This window comes from Columba livia, chromosome 3 (assembly GCF_036013475.1).
Source record: "Columba livia isolate bColLiv1 breed racing homer chromosome 3, bColLiv1.pat.W.v2, whole genome shotgun sequence".
Lineage (NCBI taxonomy): Eukaryota > Metazoa > Chordata > Aves > Columbiformes > Columbidae > Columba > Columba livia.
In genome coordinates, this window is record NC_088604.1 from 116,877,619 (window position 1) to 116,891,463 (window position 13,845).

At 45.1% G+C, this 13,845-nt stretch overlaps 1 protein-coding gene across 4 annotated transcripts in view; it reads left to right on the plus strand.

Moving 5' to 3' along the window:
* Positions 1-11,120, plus strand: part of PAK5 (p21 (RAC1) activated kinase 5) — a 156,757-nt gene extending 145,637 nt beyond the window's left edge. For all 4 annotated transcript variants that reach the window (XM_021298709.2, XM_065059883.1, XM_065059885.1 and 1 more), the window contains 5 exons: positions 1,451-1,584; positions 3,547-3,673; positions 6,404-6,529; positions 8,205-8,339; positions 9,054-11,120. In XM_021298709.2, the coding sequence (XP_021154384.2) occupies positions 1,451-1,584; positions 3,547-3,673; positions 6,404-6,529; positions 8,205-8,339; positions 9,054-9,209 (678 nt within the window). In that variant the 3' untranslated portion in view covers positions 9,210-11,120. The remainder of the gene's footprint in view (positions 1-1,450; positions 1,585-3,546; positions 3,674-6,403; positions 6,530-8,204; positions 8,340-9,053) is intronic.
* The last annotated feature ends 2,725 nt before the right edge of the window (positions 11,121-13,845 follow it).

The window sequence follows — 13,845 nt, forward strand, 5'->3', positions numbered from 1 at the left end:
GTGCACAGGCACAGCCTGGTTCCATTTTTCTGACTGTTTTCTTGCATAGTTTTTTCTACCGAGATGGAGGATCCAAACTAGCCTGACTGTTCAAGAAGCACATGTACCACATTCTGGCATGTATTAATACATACTTTTTATTTCCCTCCTCCTTCCTCTCCCTGACCATTTGCGGTCCCTTTGCTTTCTGGATGGTTACCTAGCAAAGAGCTGACAGTCCCTTTTTCCTGGAACCATCTGAGTGGCTGCAGCCAGTTCAGAGCCCACATCTGCTTATGGGAGATTGTTTTTCCCATGTAGATTATTTTAAACTTAAGAACGCTGTTTTTCATTTGCCATGTTTTTACCCAGTTGTTTGATGCTTTGAGTTCTCCTGTTTTTCTTCTTACTTACCTTGAAGAAGCTGGTGGTGGGTATTCTCTGCTCTCTTTCTGAGATCACTTGTGAATATGCTGAATTTGCCAAACCCGCTGCCGGTCTCCAGGGAGAACTGTTGTTTCCTTTTGTTTCCATCATTTGTTTCCTGTATTTTAACTGTAAGAGGCTCTTCCCTCAGCACATGACAGACTAGTTTATTTAAAAACTTAACATTTTTAGATTAAACATTAGCTTTTAAGAAGCTTCACAGAGTTCTCCTTTGCACAGTCCATGGCCGTACAGGCATTTTTGGCTTTGTTTTGCCTCTGCTGGAAGACTGCACCGAATTGCATTGTGGTGGCTCTAACAGAGCATTTCTTGAATGGGAACATCTTGACGCGGGTCCTGCGTGCTGTGCAGGACCAAGCTGCTGCCCTGACACACTCCAGTCACTCCTGTCATCTGACAATTCATATTCAGCAGTCTACATACAGATAATTGAGGCTTCCCTGGCTGCTGTTTTCCCTCCTGATCACCTTTGTGACATCCCTCAATACCGCGGGGTCGCAGTTGCCGCATTGGCTGGGCTGCTGTTACTGTGGTCCCAGTTCTGTACAGTCCCTTTTAGATGTGGGATTTGAATCGTCTTACGAATGACACCTGTATTACCAGCACCCTGTTAAAATTCTGTGCAAAGTACCATTTGGTGCATGGTGAAGACAACTACGATGGGCTGAAAAATTCATGGGGTCAAAAAAAAATAAATCTCTGTTATACTGAAAGCAACTGGCAATAAAAAAAACAATGAAATAAATAGTCCTGTTCCTGCCATCTGAAAAGAAAAAACAATTACCTACCACTTACAATTTAGCAACTAGAGAGTCTTCCTTCTTCCTAATGCATTTGCGATGACGGTTATTTTTATGTAAATATATTGATTTTGTTTATGCGTTGGCATAAGGATTAGGGAGGATGTGATTCATAGCAGAACCTTTACTAAGCACAAAGAGGAAAGTACGGTGAAAAAGAAGGTCAAAACAAGTGTCAGATAATGCTTGTAGCAATTCACGTATCATCTTTTTCCTCCTCACAGGTTGTAATCATGAGAGATTACCATCACGAGAACGTGGTCGACATGTACAACAGTTACCTTGTTGGCGACGAGCTGTGGGTTGTGATGGAGTTCCTGGAGGGCGGCGCGTTGACAGACATCGTGACTCACACCAGGTGGGTGGGTTGTGCTGGGCCCAGCAGCGTTTACACATCATTGTGCGCTGGGCACGAGTTGGGTGCCCCCAATTTCCTTCCCGGGTGCCTGCGGACCCTGCCCTCCCCACCCTGCCTGGTGCTGAGGGAAGCTGGTACCTCCTGGCTCTGGATATGTACAAAATACATATATACAAGCAGAAAAATACGTACGGTATAGATACCTGGAAAATATATATACATAAATATATGTGTGTATATATGTATAAATACATGTATGTATGTGTATAGCTATAGATGCATGTGTAGGTATATACATATATATACACACATACACACATTACCAGCATACATGAGCCACTGCAGCTGGATTCCTGTGAGTACTGGCATTTTTTAAACAGACAGGAAAGAAATCTCTGGAAGTGCTTACTGGTAGACGGGGATTTGCCAGCGCTATAGGAGGTAATTTAGCAGCAACCTGACTTTTATCCATATTTCCTAAAATAGCAAAAATATCTTATTTTCTCTGTTTGGTGATCTGTATTGTTGTTTTTTTGCTGTCACAACTATGTTAGTTCTAAGGGCAATTTGTCTCCATATTCATAACCCACGTAACGACACTGTCAGAAATGTTAACTGCAAACCAAGCCAAAAACATAATGGGAAGAATATTTTGAATCAGAATATTTGTGCTTATGGTAGAGCCTGTTCCCATATTTCGGTTAATATTGTACTTTTAAGGAAGGTGAGTCGCCAGCACCATGTATGGAACTGCTCTTCCTCTTCTGAGTGGAGACATGAGATTCTACAGCCCACTTTACATCTGATGTTCACTCATCTTTGCCTGTTAGAGGATGAAATGAGACAGGAAAGAGGAATTCTTTATTTGCTTTCTTCCTCTGGAACAAAAAAATAACAATTTCCACACCAAGCTAGTGGGAGAGTATTTAGGTGAGCAAGAAGCAAGGAATAGTAAATTAGAAAATTTGTCTTCTCTCACAGTTTAATGATGCTCTTAGGTCCTATCCACAGCAGAGTTGTAACACAGGTATTCTGTTTTTTAGTGTTGCCTTAGCTCATGTGCTGAAATAAATCACAACATTGCAAATCATTTGTTAACAGCTGCTCCCCAAAACATTAAAAGCTCTGTCTTAGACATTTCTGACAGAAGTTTAGCAGCAAACAGATGTTCCCAGGACACCACTTCTCAAGAGCTGTCATCTATTTTTTTACTCAAAATAGTCTTTCCTTAATCTTCTGGCGTTTTTTTTTGATGTTGCATAACCTTCCCTCAAAGATTTCACTGAAATGCTGCAAACGGCACATGGTGTTAAAGCAGAAATCTCTGTGGGTGTTTCTCTGCTCACATAGCAGAGACAGTGGGGACAGGGACATCCGCTGGGTCAGGGTCTGCCGCCCATCCCGGCCATCGGCAGCTTCTCCCGGAGTGGGTTTTGCGTGTGCGCACAGAAATCAGGACTCTTGCTGTTTATTTTTCTACTGAAACACCCTGAATATTTTTATAGAAGTCATGAAAGAAAAGGAAATGCTCTTGAAGAGCAAGACCCAGGGCCTGATGTTTTGTCTGCACAATTAGGAGTGTTTTTCCTCATATTTATTCCATGCCTGTTTCCATCCCAGCAGTGATTTACCCTCCTTGGCAAGCAGTAAGTTTACTGTAAATAAGGCATTTCTGTTATTTCCCAGGGGAAAACAGGCTCCCTGTACCAGGCTGCAGCAGATCGTACGCTCTGCTTTTTCAGTGCTGCAGGGAGGCTTATCCAGACCTCGTTGCAGACTTGTTCCTTGCTCTCCCCTTTTTTTTGACAGAAACAGGACCAAAGTGACCACAGAGCCATTGCCTAAAACATCTCCCGCCATCAACACTCTGGTGTGACCAGGGGCTTGTGCCTTGTCCCTCCTTGTCCCCTTTCCCACCGTCCTCATTAACGCTCAGCTCGTTTTTCCCCTTTACTGTTTCAGGATGAACGAGGAGCAGATCGCCACCGTCTGCCTGTCCGTCCTGAGAGCCCTGTCCTACCTGCACAACCAGGGCGTCATCCACCGCGACATCAAAAGCGACTCCATCCTTCTCACCAGCGATGGGAGGGTGAGTACCCAGCCTGGCCCCCGCCGTCCCGTGGGGCTGGTGTGAAAATAGCTGCGCACCTTTAAAATCAACAAGGCGGGCGTGTGAAACCAAGGGATGCGACCCAGGAGTAACTTGAGCTGAATCAGAAAAACATAGGCCTGGCCTGGCCGGTGATTGACATCTGCAAGTTTTTATGCAATTGCTCTGTTTTCCTGAGCTAGTTAAGAGGCTGTCTGTCTATAAGAATAGAAAATATTCTGCATTGCTGCTGAAACACTCCCCTGATGGTGAGAGTAGCTTTTACCATATGTATACTTAGAAGATACTTGATAATGCCTGTCCCATGCTTCGTTTACTTGGATGGGGTGCTGCTGTCAGTTAATTGGTCGGTGTTGTTAATGAGTGAGGAGAGAGGGAGAGAAAATGCTGCCCATGACCTGCTCAATAAGGAAAAAACCCCACAACTTTACGTGCAAAAAGAGTATTAAATCAGCAGCGTTTGGTCACAAAGAAACTGTTATTACCTGACAAGGAGAAAGGTGGGTTTGTGCTGTGGTGTTTCTGGGCAGACACGGCAGTAAAACACGAGGCACCTTGAGCTTGGGGCACCCAAACATTTAGGTGGAGGAAGGCAAATCACTCGTGAGACCCTCCTTTCTGCTTGAGTTAGGCACTAGTTTGCATCTCACCATTGGGATGATTTGAGGGAAAACTAAGGCACTCATGGCCGGTGAGCCCCATAAGCGGGGTTTGAGAGTTGTTCCACTGGCATTATACCCCTGTCTAAAGCAAGGCTTAGCAGCTTGGACTGAGCCTAAGAGCACACGCTTGGTGTGGAAATAACCTAAATCATCTTCTTCAGAAGATAAAACTTTTGGTTTTTCAAGCCTGATCTGATTCCCTCCTCAAAGGCTCGCCATTATAATTTGATTCCCCCTTCACCAAGGGAGAGGGATTTTCTTCCTGCGGTGATCACGCGAGCGGTTCTGCTCCTGTTAATCCTGTCAGGGAAGAAAATTCCTTGTGTGTAGGAGTTTTTCAGTTGCAATTTCAATCCACGTTGCTGAAATAGCATCTGATCTGCTCTCAGGATCTGCATACAGTGCCTCATTACACTCATTACTCCAGTACTTATTATCTGCATTGCAGATTTCTTCATGGCTGTGTTGTGCAATTATCTTTTTTTAGAAAATCGTCTTCTTTTATGTACTCGAATGAGCAATAGATATGCAAAACCTCTTGTGCTCCTACAAAAAAAGATTGGGCTCTCCTTCCAAAATATGCATTATTTCTTCCATTCTTCATCCTGTAAACTGAAAAATACATTTAGCTTGGAGAACTTGGCTATTATTTGCTTTGTTTTAGAAATACCTACAATCATTTCATAATTCTGTTAAAAATCGCACCCTTAGTTTTAAAAAAAGTAATGTCTGTACTGAATCTGAAAGAAAACAGATCAGTGCTGATAACAAACTGCTGCTCTACACAATGCAGGGGTTTATGAAACTTCCCTCTTGGTTGTCCCGGGGCTGTTTGGGCTCATTTCGTATCCCCAGGCACTGAGTACGTGATGGGACACGTGTCTTAAGGGCCTTGGACATGGGTCACCGTGGCACCATGCGGTGTATCACTGGGGATGACGGGGTTGCCCTAATGTCTGGGAAAACCCTTAGGATAGCTTCCAGGCCTCTAAATAAATACATGGAAAAAGCAAAACAGAACAAAACAAACCCCTTTAGCCTTAAGGAACAAGCTATTTCTGGAAGAGGGTGATGCCAACAACACTCGGACGAGCTTGTTTTAGTTGAAGGTTGGAGAAGTTTTCACCTTGGTCTTGTACAGCAATGGAGAGGGGGAGGCGATAATTTTCCATGATTTTTGTTGTAAGAAAAACCTCTTGCGTAAAAGTATGAGCAGGCACATGATGCAGCAAGAGCTGCTCTCCGGAGTACTTGTGTATCCCATTATTTCTATTTCAGGTCACTGTCACAGCTACTCAAGGACAGGACTGTCTTTAATTCCTGAGTTCCCAAGCAAAGGGGGCGGGTGCCCCTTGATCTCTTGCAACCAGTTTGGAAGAGTCTTCCCTTTCTTCCCCAAATTAACTCCCCTGCTACGTAAAGGAGACAGTGTCTTTAGTGATAGCTCCCCGTGTGAGGTCCTGGTCTTGAAAAATCCTTGGCAGGAGGTGTTACTGCTTTCTGGGAGTGTTAGATCATGCTCCCTGCGGTGAAGGAAAAAGGGGGGAATGACCCCTGTTTAATCTTTTTTCTGGCAAACTCACAGATCGTATACCTGATGCAAATAATATATATTAAATATGTAAATTAAATATTAATATACATACATGGACTACAAACATGGGGTTTATATATAGGCAATAATAGATTCATTGTAAAATAGTGTTACTTCAGAATTTTTTGCTTTCCTTCTGTTTTTTAAATATTATAAGCTATTTATCACCTCCGCATCTTTTGCTGCTGAAAAGGCAATGAGCTGTGACAGGCAATCTGAGTAGCGAGCACCAGCCCCACTCTCTCCTACTTTTTTTCTTTGCCCTGGCTTTAATTAGCTGTGTGTTCCCCAGGCTGTCTACAGCCACGCTTCCAAAATTGCGCTGCAGTTCCATCCGAGGCAAACGCTCTGTCCCCGTCCCCCCCAGCAGCTGGAGACGTGTGTCTCAGAGGCACGTTTGTCTCGGAGGAGTTTGCCTTGTTATTCAAAAGGAGCTTTTTCTTTGCTTTTCAGATAAAATTGTCGGACTTTGGGTTCTGCGCCCAGGTGTCCAAGGAGGTCCCCAGGAGGAAGTCGCTGGTGGGGACGCCGTACTGGATGGCGCCGGAGGTGATCTCCCGCCTGCCCTACGGCACCGAGGTGAGTCCAGCGGCACCGCCACCCGCGCCGACCCCGAGCGGCTCCTTCCCCTCTGCACTGAGCCCTGTGCGAAGCACACAGCTCAAAAACATTTACACAGATACGCTAAATAGCAGCAATTATGTTTGCCCCAGAGTGCTACATCGTGTCTTGTTTTAAAATATTTCTCCCAGACGAAGTCATTAAATAACAACTCAGTTTAGCGCACTAAACAATGCCTTTACGTATTTGAGCTTAGGGTGCCGTGTTAAAGGAAACTGGCATCATCTTTACATCATGAAAGACCCTTTGATGATCTTTAAGCTGGAGCTGCAACTACAGGTGTCTGCACCTGCATATACTAAACCAGCAGCCAAATCTCACCATGCCAGCATGGGCATGGTCTTCCCCGTAGGGTCCCAAACACAAGAGCCAGCTGGGTGGGCTGCATTACCACCCTCTGTGTCCCTGCATCGGTTCATTCTTTACACTCAGTCTCTCATTAGCTGAGAGGTGGAAAAAAAGCATTAAAATATCTCCGAGAACTATTTTAAGCACTGTCCAATGGTCTGAGAAAGGATGGGAGTCATCTGCTTGATCATGCCTGTAGTAACAGCTGCGGCAAGCAAACCTGCAGAAAAGATATAGATATATATATATACACACACATACATGCATATACATGCACACACACACACACATATGTATATATATACATGTGCACACATGGGGAAATGAGGCGAGGCCTGAGAAAGGAGACGCTGCATCTTCACATGGTGCAGCGGGGACCGCAGGCAGGGAGAGAGAGACCGTGCGGGCATCGCCGTCCACCTGGGATGTGTGGCATTGTAGGAGACATTGCAGAGATAGCACCAGCTATTTTTAGCCCATTAATAACACCGAAGGGATTATAAAGTGGCTGAACTTAGAGCTACATTAGGTATCGCACCAGAAGGGAAAAGGAGGAAAAAAAAAGGAATTAGAGCTGAAGGATAGTGTTGGCAAAAGAGCAAAAGCAGCATGAAGTGGCCGTGTCTGTATTTGGGCTGGCAAATGCTGGAATTACAGTCATCAGGGATTCTGGAACAGCTCTGCAGCAGGCCAGGACAAAAAAAAAATAGCTTTGTGTTTTTTTTAAGCTGGAGCTGAATCGTTTTCCAAAGGGATTATATAATGTGTTACCTGTGATCGCTGGAAATGGGCCCAGGTGTAGTAACTGCCTTGCAGTCTCAGGTGGGGTTTGTGTAGTCTTTAACATTCAGGGCAAACAGAGGAACTGATTTCAGCGCAGCTGCATTCTGCTCTGCTCTCCCACTCGCCGCACCTTTCTGTAGCACTGCAGCACCAACCTGGGCTGAAGATTGCCGGGGTGCACAGCAGCACAGCTGACTGCAGCGCTGCAGGGTGCAGCCAGCCTCGCAAACCAGCGGTGCTGCCGCTGCCCAGCACCTAAACTCGCTGCAGATCTGGGTTTGCAAGTAATTTCTTTCTTCAATGCACTGACTGCTCACAAGAAAAAAGAATTGTTTTGGGCTGGTTAAGCGAGAAAGATTTACGGTGGTGGCTCACCAGACTGGCCACAGATACCAGGTACAACAGCATGGGCCAGCTCAGAGGTTTGTACAAACCCACATGCTGAACCTGTGCCCCACCTTTGCGCTACCAGCTGTGTTTATGAAGGGTCTTTGTGTTACAGGTGGATATCTGGTCCCTGGGTATCATGGTGATCGAGATGATAGACGGTGAGCCGCCCTATTTCAATGAGCCACCGCTGCAGGCCATGCGCCGAATCCGGGACAACCTGCCGGCCCGAGTGAAGGACATGCACAAGGTGAGACTTGCCATAGGTGATGAGGACCTTGCACATACTGGTGTTTAATAGAATCATAGCCACACACTTTGCATGCAGAAAGGATAAATTGCATCTTTAGCTACCACCTTGAGCACTGGGCCCTACATTGGTGTTGTGTGGGGAGGACAGGAGGCCAAAGCCACCAGCAAACTGTTGTTTGTGTGGTTTGTTTGTTTGGTTTGGTTTTGTTTGTTTTTAATAGTTGTTTGTTGGTTTGTTAATAGTTGTGTTGTTTGGTTTTTATTGTGCCCGGCCCTGGCTTTGCATTGGCAGTGAGTGACAGAGGAGGGATCTGTGCAGAGCCTCGTGCTCCCTGTGCTTCCCACCCTCCCTGAGGACCAGAGCAACTCAGCACATGAGCCCTGCTGTGGGTGGGTTGGTACATCCATGCCCAGGGCCAAAGCCTTTGGCTTCCTCACATTTTGGATGTGCTTGCACAAAAAAGTTAGACCTAAGCCCTCAGTGCATTATCGCTTTTCTCACCCACCACATGCAAATCGTGTGCATAGTGTGCTGGTTTGTGCCCCACTGATACCTCAGTATGTTCAGTATTAATGGCCCTTAGAAGATGTGCAGCCCTTCAGCACAGGAAAGCTCAAGGTGTCCCTTGTCTTCCCAAGTACGGTGCACAGACCCAGCACAGGCTGGAAATGGGTGTCTTTGCCCACCCCTAACACCAGTGTGATGTTGCAGGTCTCCTCGGTCCTCCGGGGCTTCTTGGACTCGATGCTGATGCGGGAGCCCTCGCAGAGAGCCACGGCGCAGGAACTGCTGAGACACCCATTCCTCAAACTGGCTGGGCCTCCTTCTTGCATCGTGCCCCTCATGAGGCAGCACAGGCACCGCTGAAGCCGGCAACTTTTTGGGAGGAGGTTAGTGCAAAGTCCGCGCAGGAATCCCAGCGGTCGTGTGGGAACCGCGGGCTGGGATGAGCGAAACCTTGTGGAGGAAAACCAGCCCTGCGGCAGTGCCGTGGTGTATAAAAACCCGGGGAGGTGCTCTCGGGGGCTGCGAGGGACCGGGGAGCGATCCAACATGGACCGTCGCTCCCCTGCGCTGTCATCGTCTCGGCCATCCAGGCGGAAAGCACCAAACGCAAACAAGGTTGGAAAGGTAATTAATAGAGGATAGCACAACCAGAGTGAAACACCAGAAATTTATTGCAGGCTGCGGCACTTCTATTTCAGAAGAACACTTTTCTGACAAAAAAAAAAAGCACTTTTTATCTCAGTCATAGCAGCGCAATGTATTTTGCAATGAATTTGTAATTTTCTGTACAGTATGTTTTGATAACTTGCAGTACTTTGTCATGTAACCGTTGTGTTAGTTGAAGTACTAAGTGTAACTAGCAAGAATTTTTTTAACCCTTTTTTAACCCTTTTGAAAACAAAAAACACCAACACCCTTTAGGAAGTTAGAAAGTTTTCCAGATGTTCCTTTGCAGTGAGGAGAGCCACGGTGGCTCAAAGAGCGATGGAGCCGGCACTACCAGTGACACCCTGCTGGTGAATGGTTGTGGGCATCAGGGTGTCCCTCATCTCCCCGGTGGTAGGATGCTAACACCCGCCCCACCTTTACTCAAGGGTCTTCTCACACCGTGGCGGTCCCTTCTTTTCTTTGCCACCACAAGCTCAGTTTTGTTAGCACAAAGATCTCCGGTATTCCTGTCTCGCTCTGGCAGTGGAAGGGGAGGGCAGGCGTCTGTCTGTCCATCCGCCCACCCCACGGAACCCTCCAGAGCTCAGACGGACCGTTGTGATGCGTTACGAGATGTTTGCCATATAGAAGAAGTCGTGCTGCTGTCTAGACCTTTTTGAATGTTGATGCAACAGTTGACTACTGCGGTACAATTTTGTGTTATTTGTTGGATGACTTTGCATGTTAACTGTAGGCCTAACTAGATTTGCCTTTAAAATTTTTAGAAGTGCTTCATAATGATTTCAATGATAAATGAATTTTATTTATTAATGATTCTTTTGAATTATGTATAATATGAAAGCCATGTTTTTCAAGGTTTTTTTCTTACTGACCTCATTTTACGATCTCATTAAGAAACACAAAGCCAATTTTGTGAAAACACAGTTAGTTTCTTTCTTATGATGGCATTTCATGGTGAATAAGTTAATTGTTATTTATTGTAGTAAATTATAACCAAACATCTACACCTGGCAGGAGCTGTTGCTTAAAGATCTTCCTGCAGGACAAAAGAGTTGCCAGTAGTACAGCAGCTCCTTCAGTATTGCCCTTAAAAAGGTAAAGAATATTTGAAGGGAGAGAAACAATCAAAAGGAGGAGATAAATATGAACTTGAACACCGCTGCTTTCTCTTGTTAACCCTGCTTGCACATTTTAAGACGACACTGAAGAAAATGTGTTTGGCTCCCGGTCCCCACCCGCAGAAGCCCCCCCGGCCTCCGGAGGCATTTCTATTTTGTAGTCTTGACAACTCAGGAAAACAGGCTGCTCTGGTGAAGCGGTGACATGCAGGCAAAACTGGAATACTAGCCACAAAATTCAACTTTTTTAACCATCTTTGAATTCAAAGGGGCTTGGGGTTGGTGGGGATTTTTTCTTCAAGATTCAGCACATTTTAGGCTGTAAGTGAAGAATTTTCTGCAACTTTCTTATCATTAGATACTTTAAACAGTATTCATCAAGTTTACTGAAAGTTTTGTCAATTTCAAAGGGTTTTTTTTGTGAACACCAACTGCTGGTGAGACAAATGCACATGCGAGTTAAATAAATTAATAAATGCTTTCATATTCAGTGTGTTTTTTTCCCCCGCCTTGTTTCTGTTTTCTAAACCTCACACACACAGATGCATGCCCATAGACATGCACAGACACATAAGCACACACAAACTGATGTGCACAGAAACACACACGTACGCACAGTAAAGCATGCACACAGACATAAGCACACACAGAATCAGAGAGACACACATATAGCTGTGCACATACACAGAGATGTCCACACAGACACACAAGTGCAGACACGCAACCCCACACACAGATACACATGCATATAGACGTGCATGCACACAGCCACATGTATGTGACACACAAGTACTCAAATGCACTTAAGCACAAAGCCGTGCATATACACTCAGACACAATTGCACACACAAATGTGTGCATGCACACACACACACTCAGACATGCTCACATGCATAGCCACACAAGCACATGCATGCACACAGATGCGCTTTCATAGAGATATGCACACAGACACACACAGGCGCAGTGATGCACAGATGTGCGCACGCACAGGCACAATTATGCATAAAATACATACTTGCAGTCAAGCACGCACACATCATATACACAGACATGCAGGTACACAATCATGCAGACACCTGTGCACACACACACGCACAAGCACACACACACGCTCACACAAACATGCACACACATGCAGAAACAGGCACACATGCGCACGCACAGGCATGCACAGAAACACCCATGTACGCACGCACCCACACATAGACACACAAGCATATGCACGCACAAAGATGCATGCACACAGAAACGCACTGATGTGTGCACAGAGACAAGCACACACGCACAGACATGCACAGACGTTCACACATGCAGACGCATACATGCACACATACATGCGCACACAGTCGCACAGACATATACGAGCATGCGCACACAGAGTTGCACAGACACACAAGAGCATGTGCACACATGCACACACAAAAGCACACAGAGCTGTACATGTGCAGATGCACACATACATGTACACATACACGCAGATTCATGCACAGACGGGCAAACAAACAAGCACATATGTGCACACAGACACACACACAGACACACGTTCACATACACACACACACAGAGACACAGCCTTTTACCTTGGGCTACCAAGTTGCCTGAGCCCTATTCTTCGCCTTCTCCGCCAATTTGTTCCTTGGGTAACCTCTGTAGGATCTTCCCAGGTCTCTTCTTCTGCAACTCAACAGCTCCCGAACCCTTATGCTGGTCCCTGCAGAAGCCATTTCCTCCACCACTATCACTAGAAAATATCTTTAATTTCAGGGTTTTTATGATACCAGATGTTGGGATCATCCATTCATCCAGAAGGCGTCTTCACCTGCTGAGCTCCATGTACAGCCAGTGTCTGCAGTGCATTTATTCCCCCCTGTCACTGAGAAACAACAGCTTTTTCCCACAGCACCCATTCTAACAGTATTAACAAATAATTCTAGTAGCAGAGGCCAGGGCATTTACTGGCTATGAAACTCCCCTCCTCAGCACTACATCAATAATTCATAATTAAAGTTCTAATCCTAAGTACTTTGTAAGTCATTAACAGCTGCTTTAGTAAGTGCTTAATTATTACAGGTCCTTACAGAGCTCAGTAAAGTGATGTTTCCTACATTTATCCACCTTCTACTAGTATGTTCATAAACATCTATAAAGCCAAGTGTTCAAGTTTGTAACTAGCTCATCATAAGCCATCGATGACCAAAAGCTAGATATCAAATGAAATCCCAATAACCATGCTGCCATCCTCAAGATGCTGCTGTAGATTGATGGGCAGGAGAGAAGGTCAACAGCTTTTTTTAAGCCCGCTTATAATTTTCAAAAATAGGATGGAAAGCTTAACTCAATGGAAAATTCAGTAAATAACTGTTAGCAAAAGGATGGAAATAATTAAAATCTTCAAAGGTTTTTTTTTTCTTTCAACATCTTAAATAACTTTAAACAAGATACATCAGTTTGGGACACAATGCAAACTGTCATCAAGCTGAAATTATTACTTCTATTTCCTTTCTTCCTCCTCCTCCCCCCCCCCCCCCCAAAAAAAAAAAAGAGAGGGAAAACAGTTCAGTCCAACAAGAAGTTATAAGAAATTATTTTCTATCTTAATTCGAAAAAACCCAATAAATTAATTACTGTATTCATGCAACTCTGTTCCTGAGAGCTTACAGACACTTTGAGCGCTACCCACGGGAAACCTCCATCATCCGACATGAAAAACAGCAAAAGTTCTCCCAGTGTATGAGCACAGGGTCACAACAGCTGCACCAGCTTTTGGGGGTTGTCCCCTCATCAGATGGCCGATGCCATCAGTGCAGTGGCCAGTGCCTGAGCAGCAGGATCAGTCAAGGACGATTTCCTATGAGCAGTTAAGATAATGTGCTCCTTGCCCTTACAGGGCCACTGCAGGTTGAATTAAAATTAGTTTGCAAAGTCAAGCATAAATTTGCATTTTTTTTTTCCATCTCAAACACACGTAGGTGTTGGAGAGAGTCACCCTGTTACGCCAAGTGGATATGCAACTAACTCAAGTTTCCAAAACCAATAACCAACCAAACAACAAACCATGAACAACAACAAAAAAGGGATAGGTGCTGATAAATGTGAAAAGAGGGAGGAAAAAAAAAACCCTAATGGGCTCTCTTAGAGGAACAGATGGCACAGGGGCAAACCAGGATTCTTTTCCTTATTATTTCCAGCCCCAAAGTCCTTCTCTT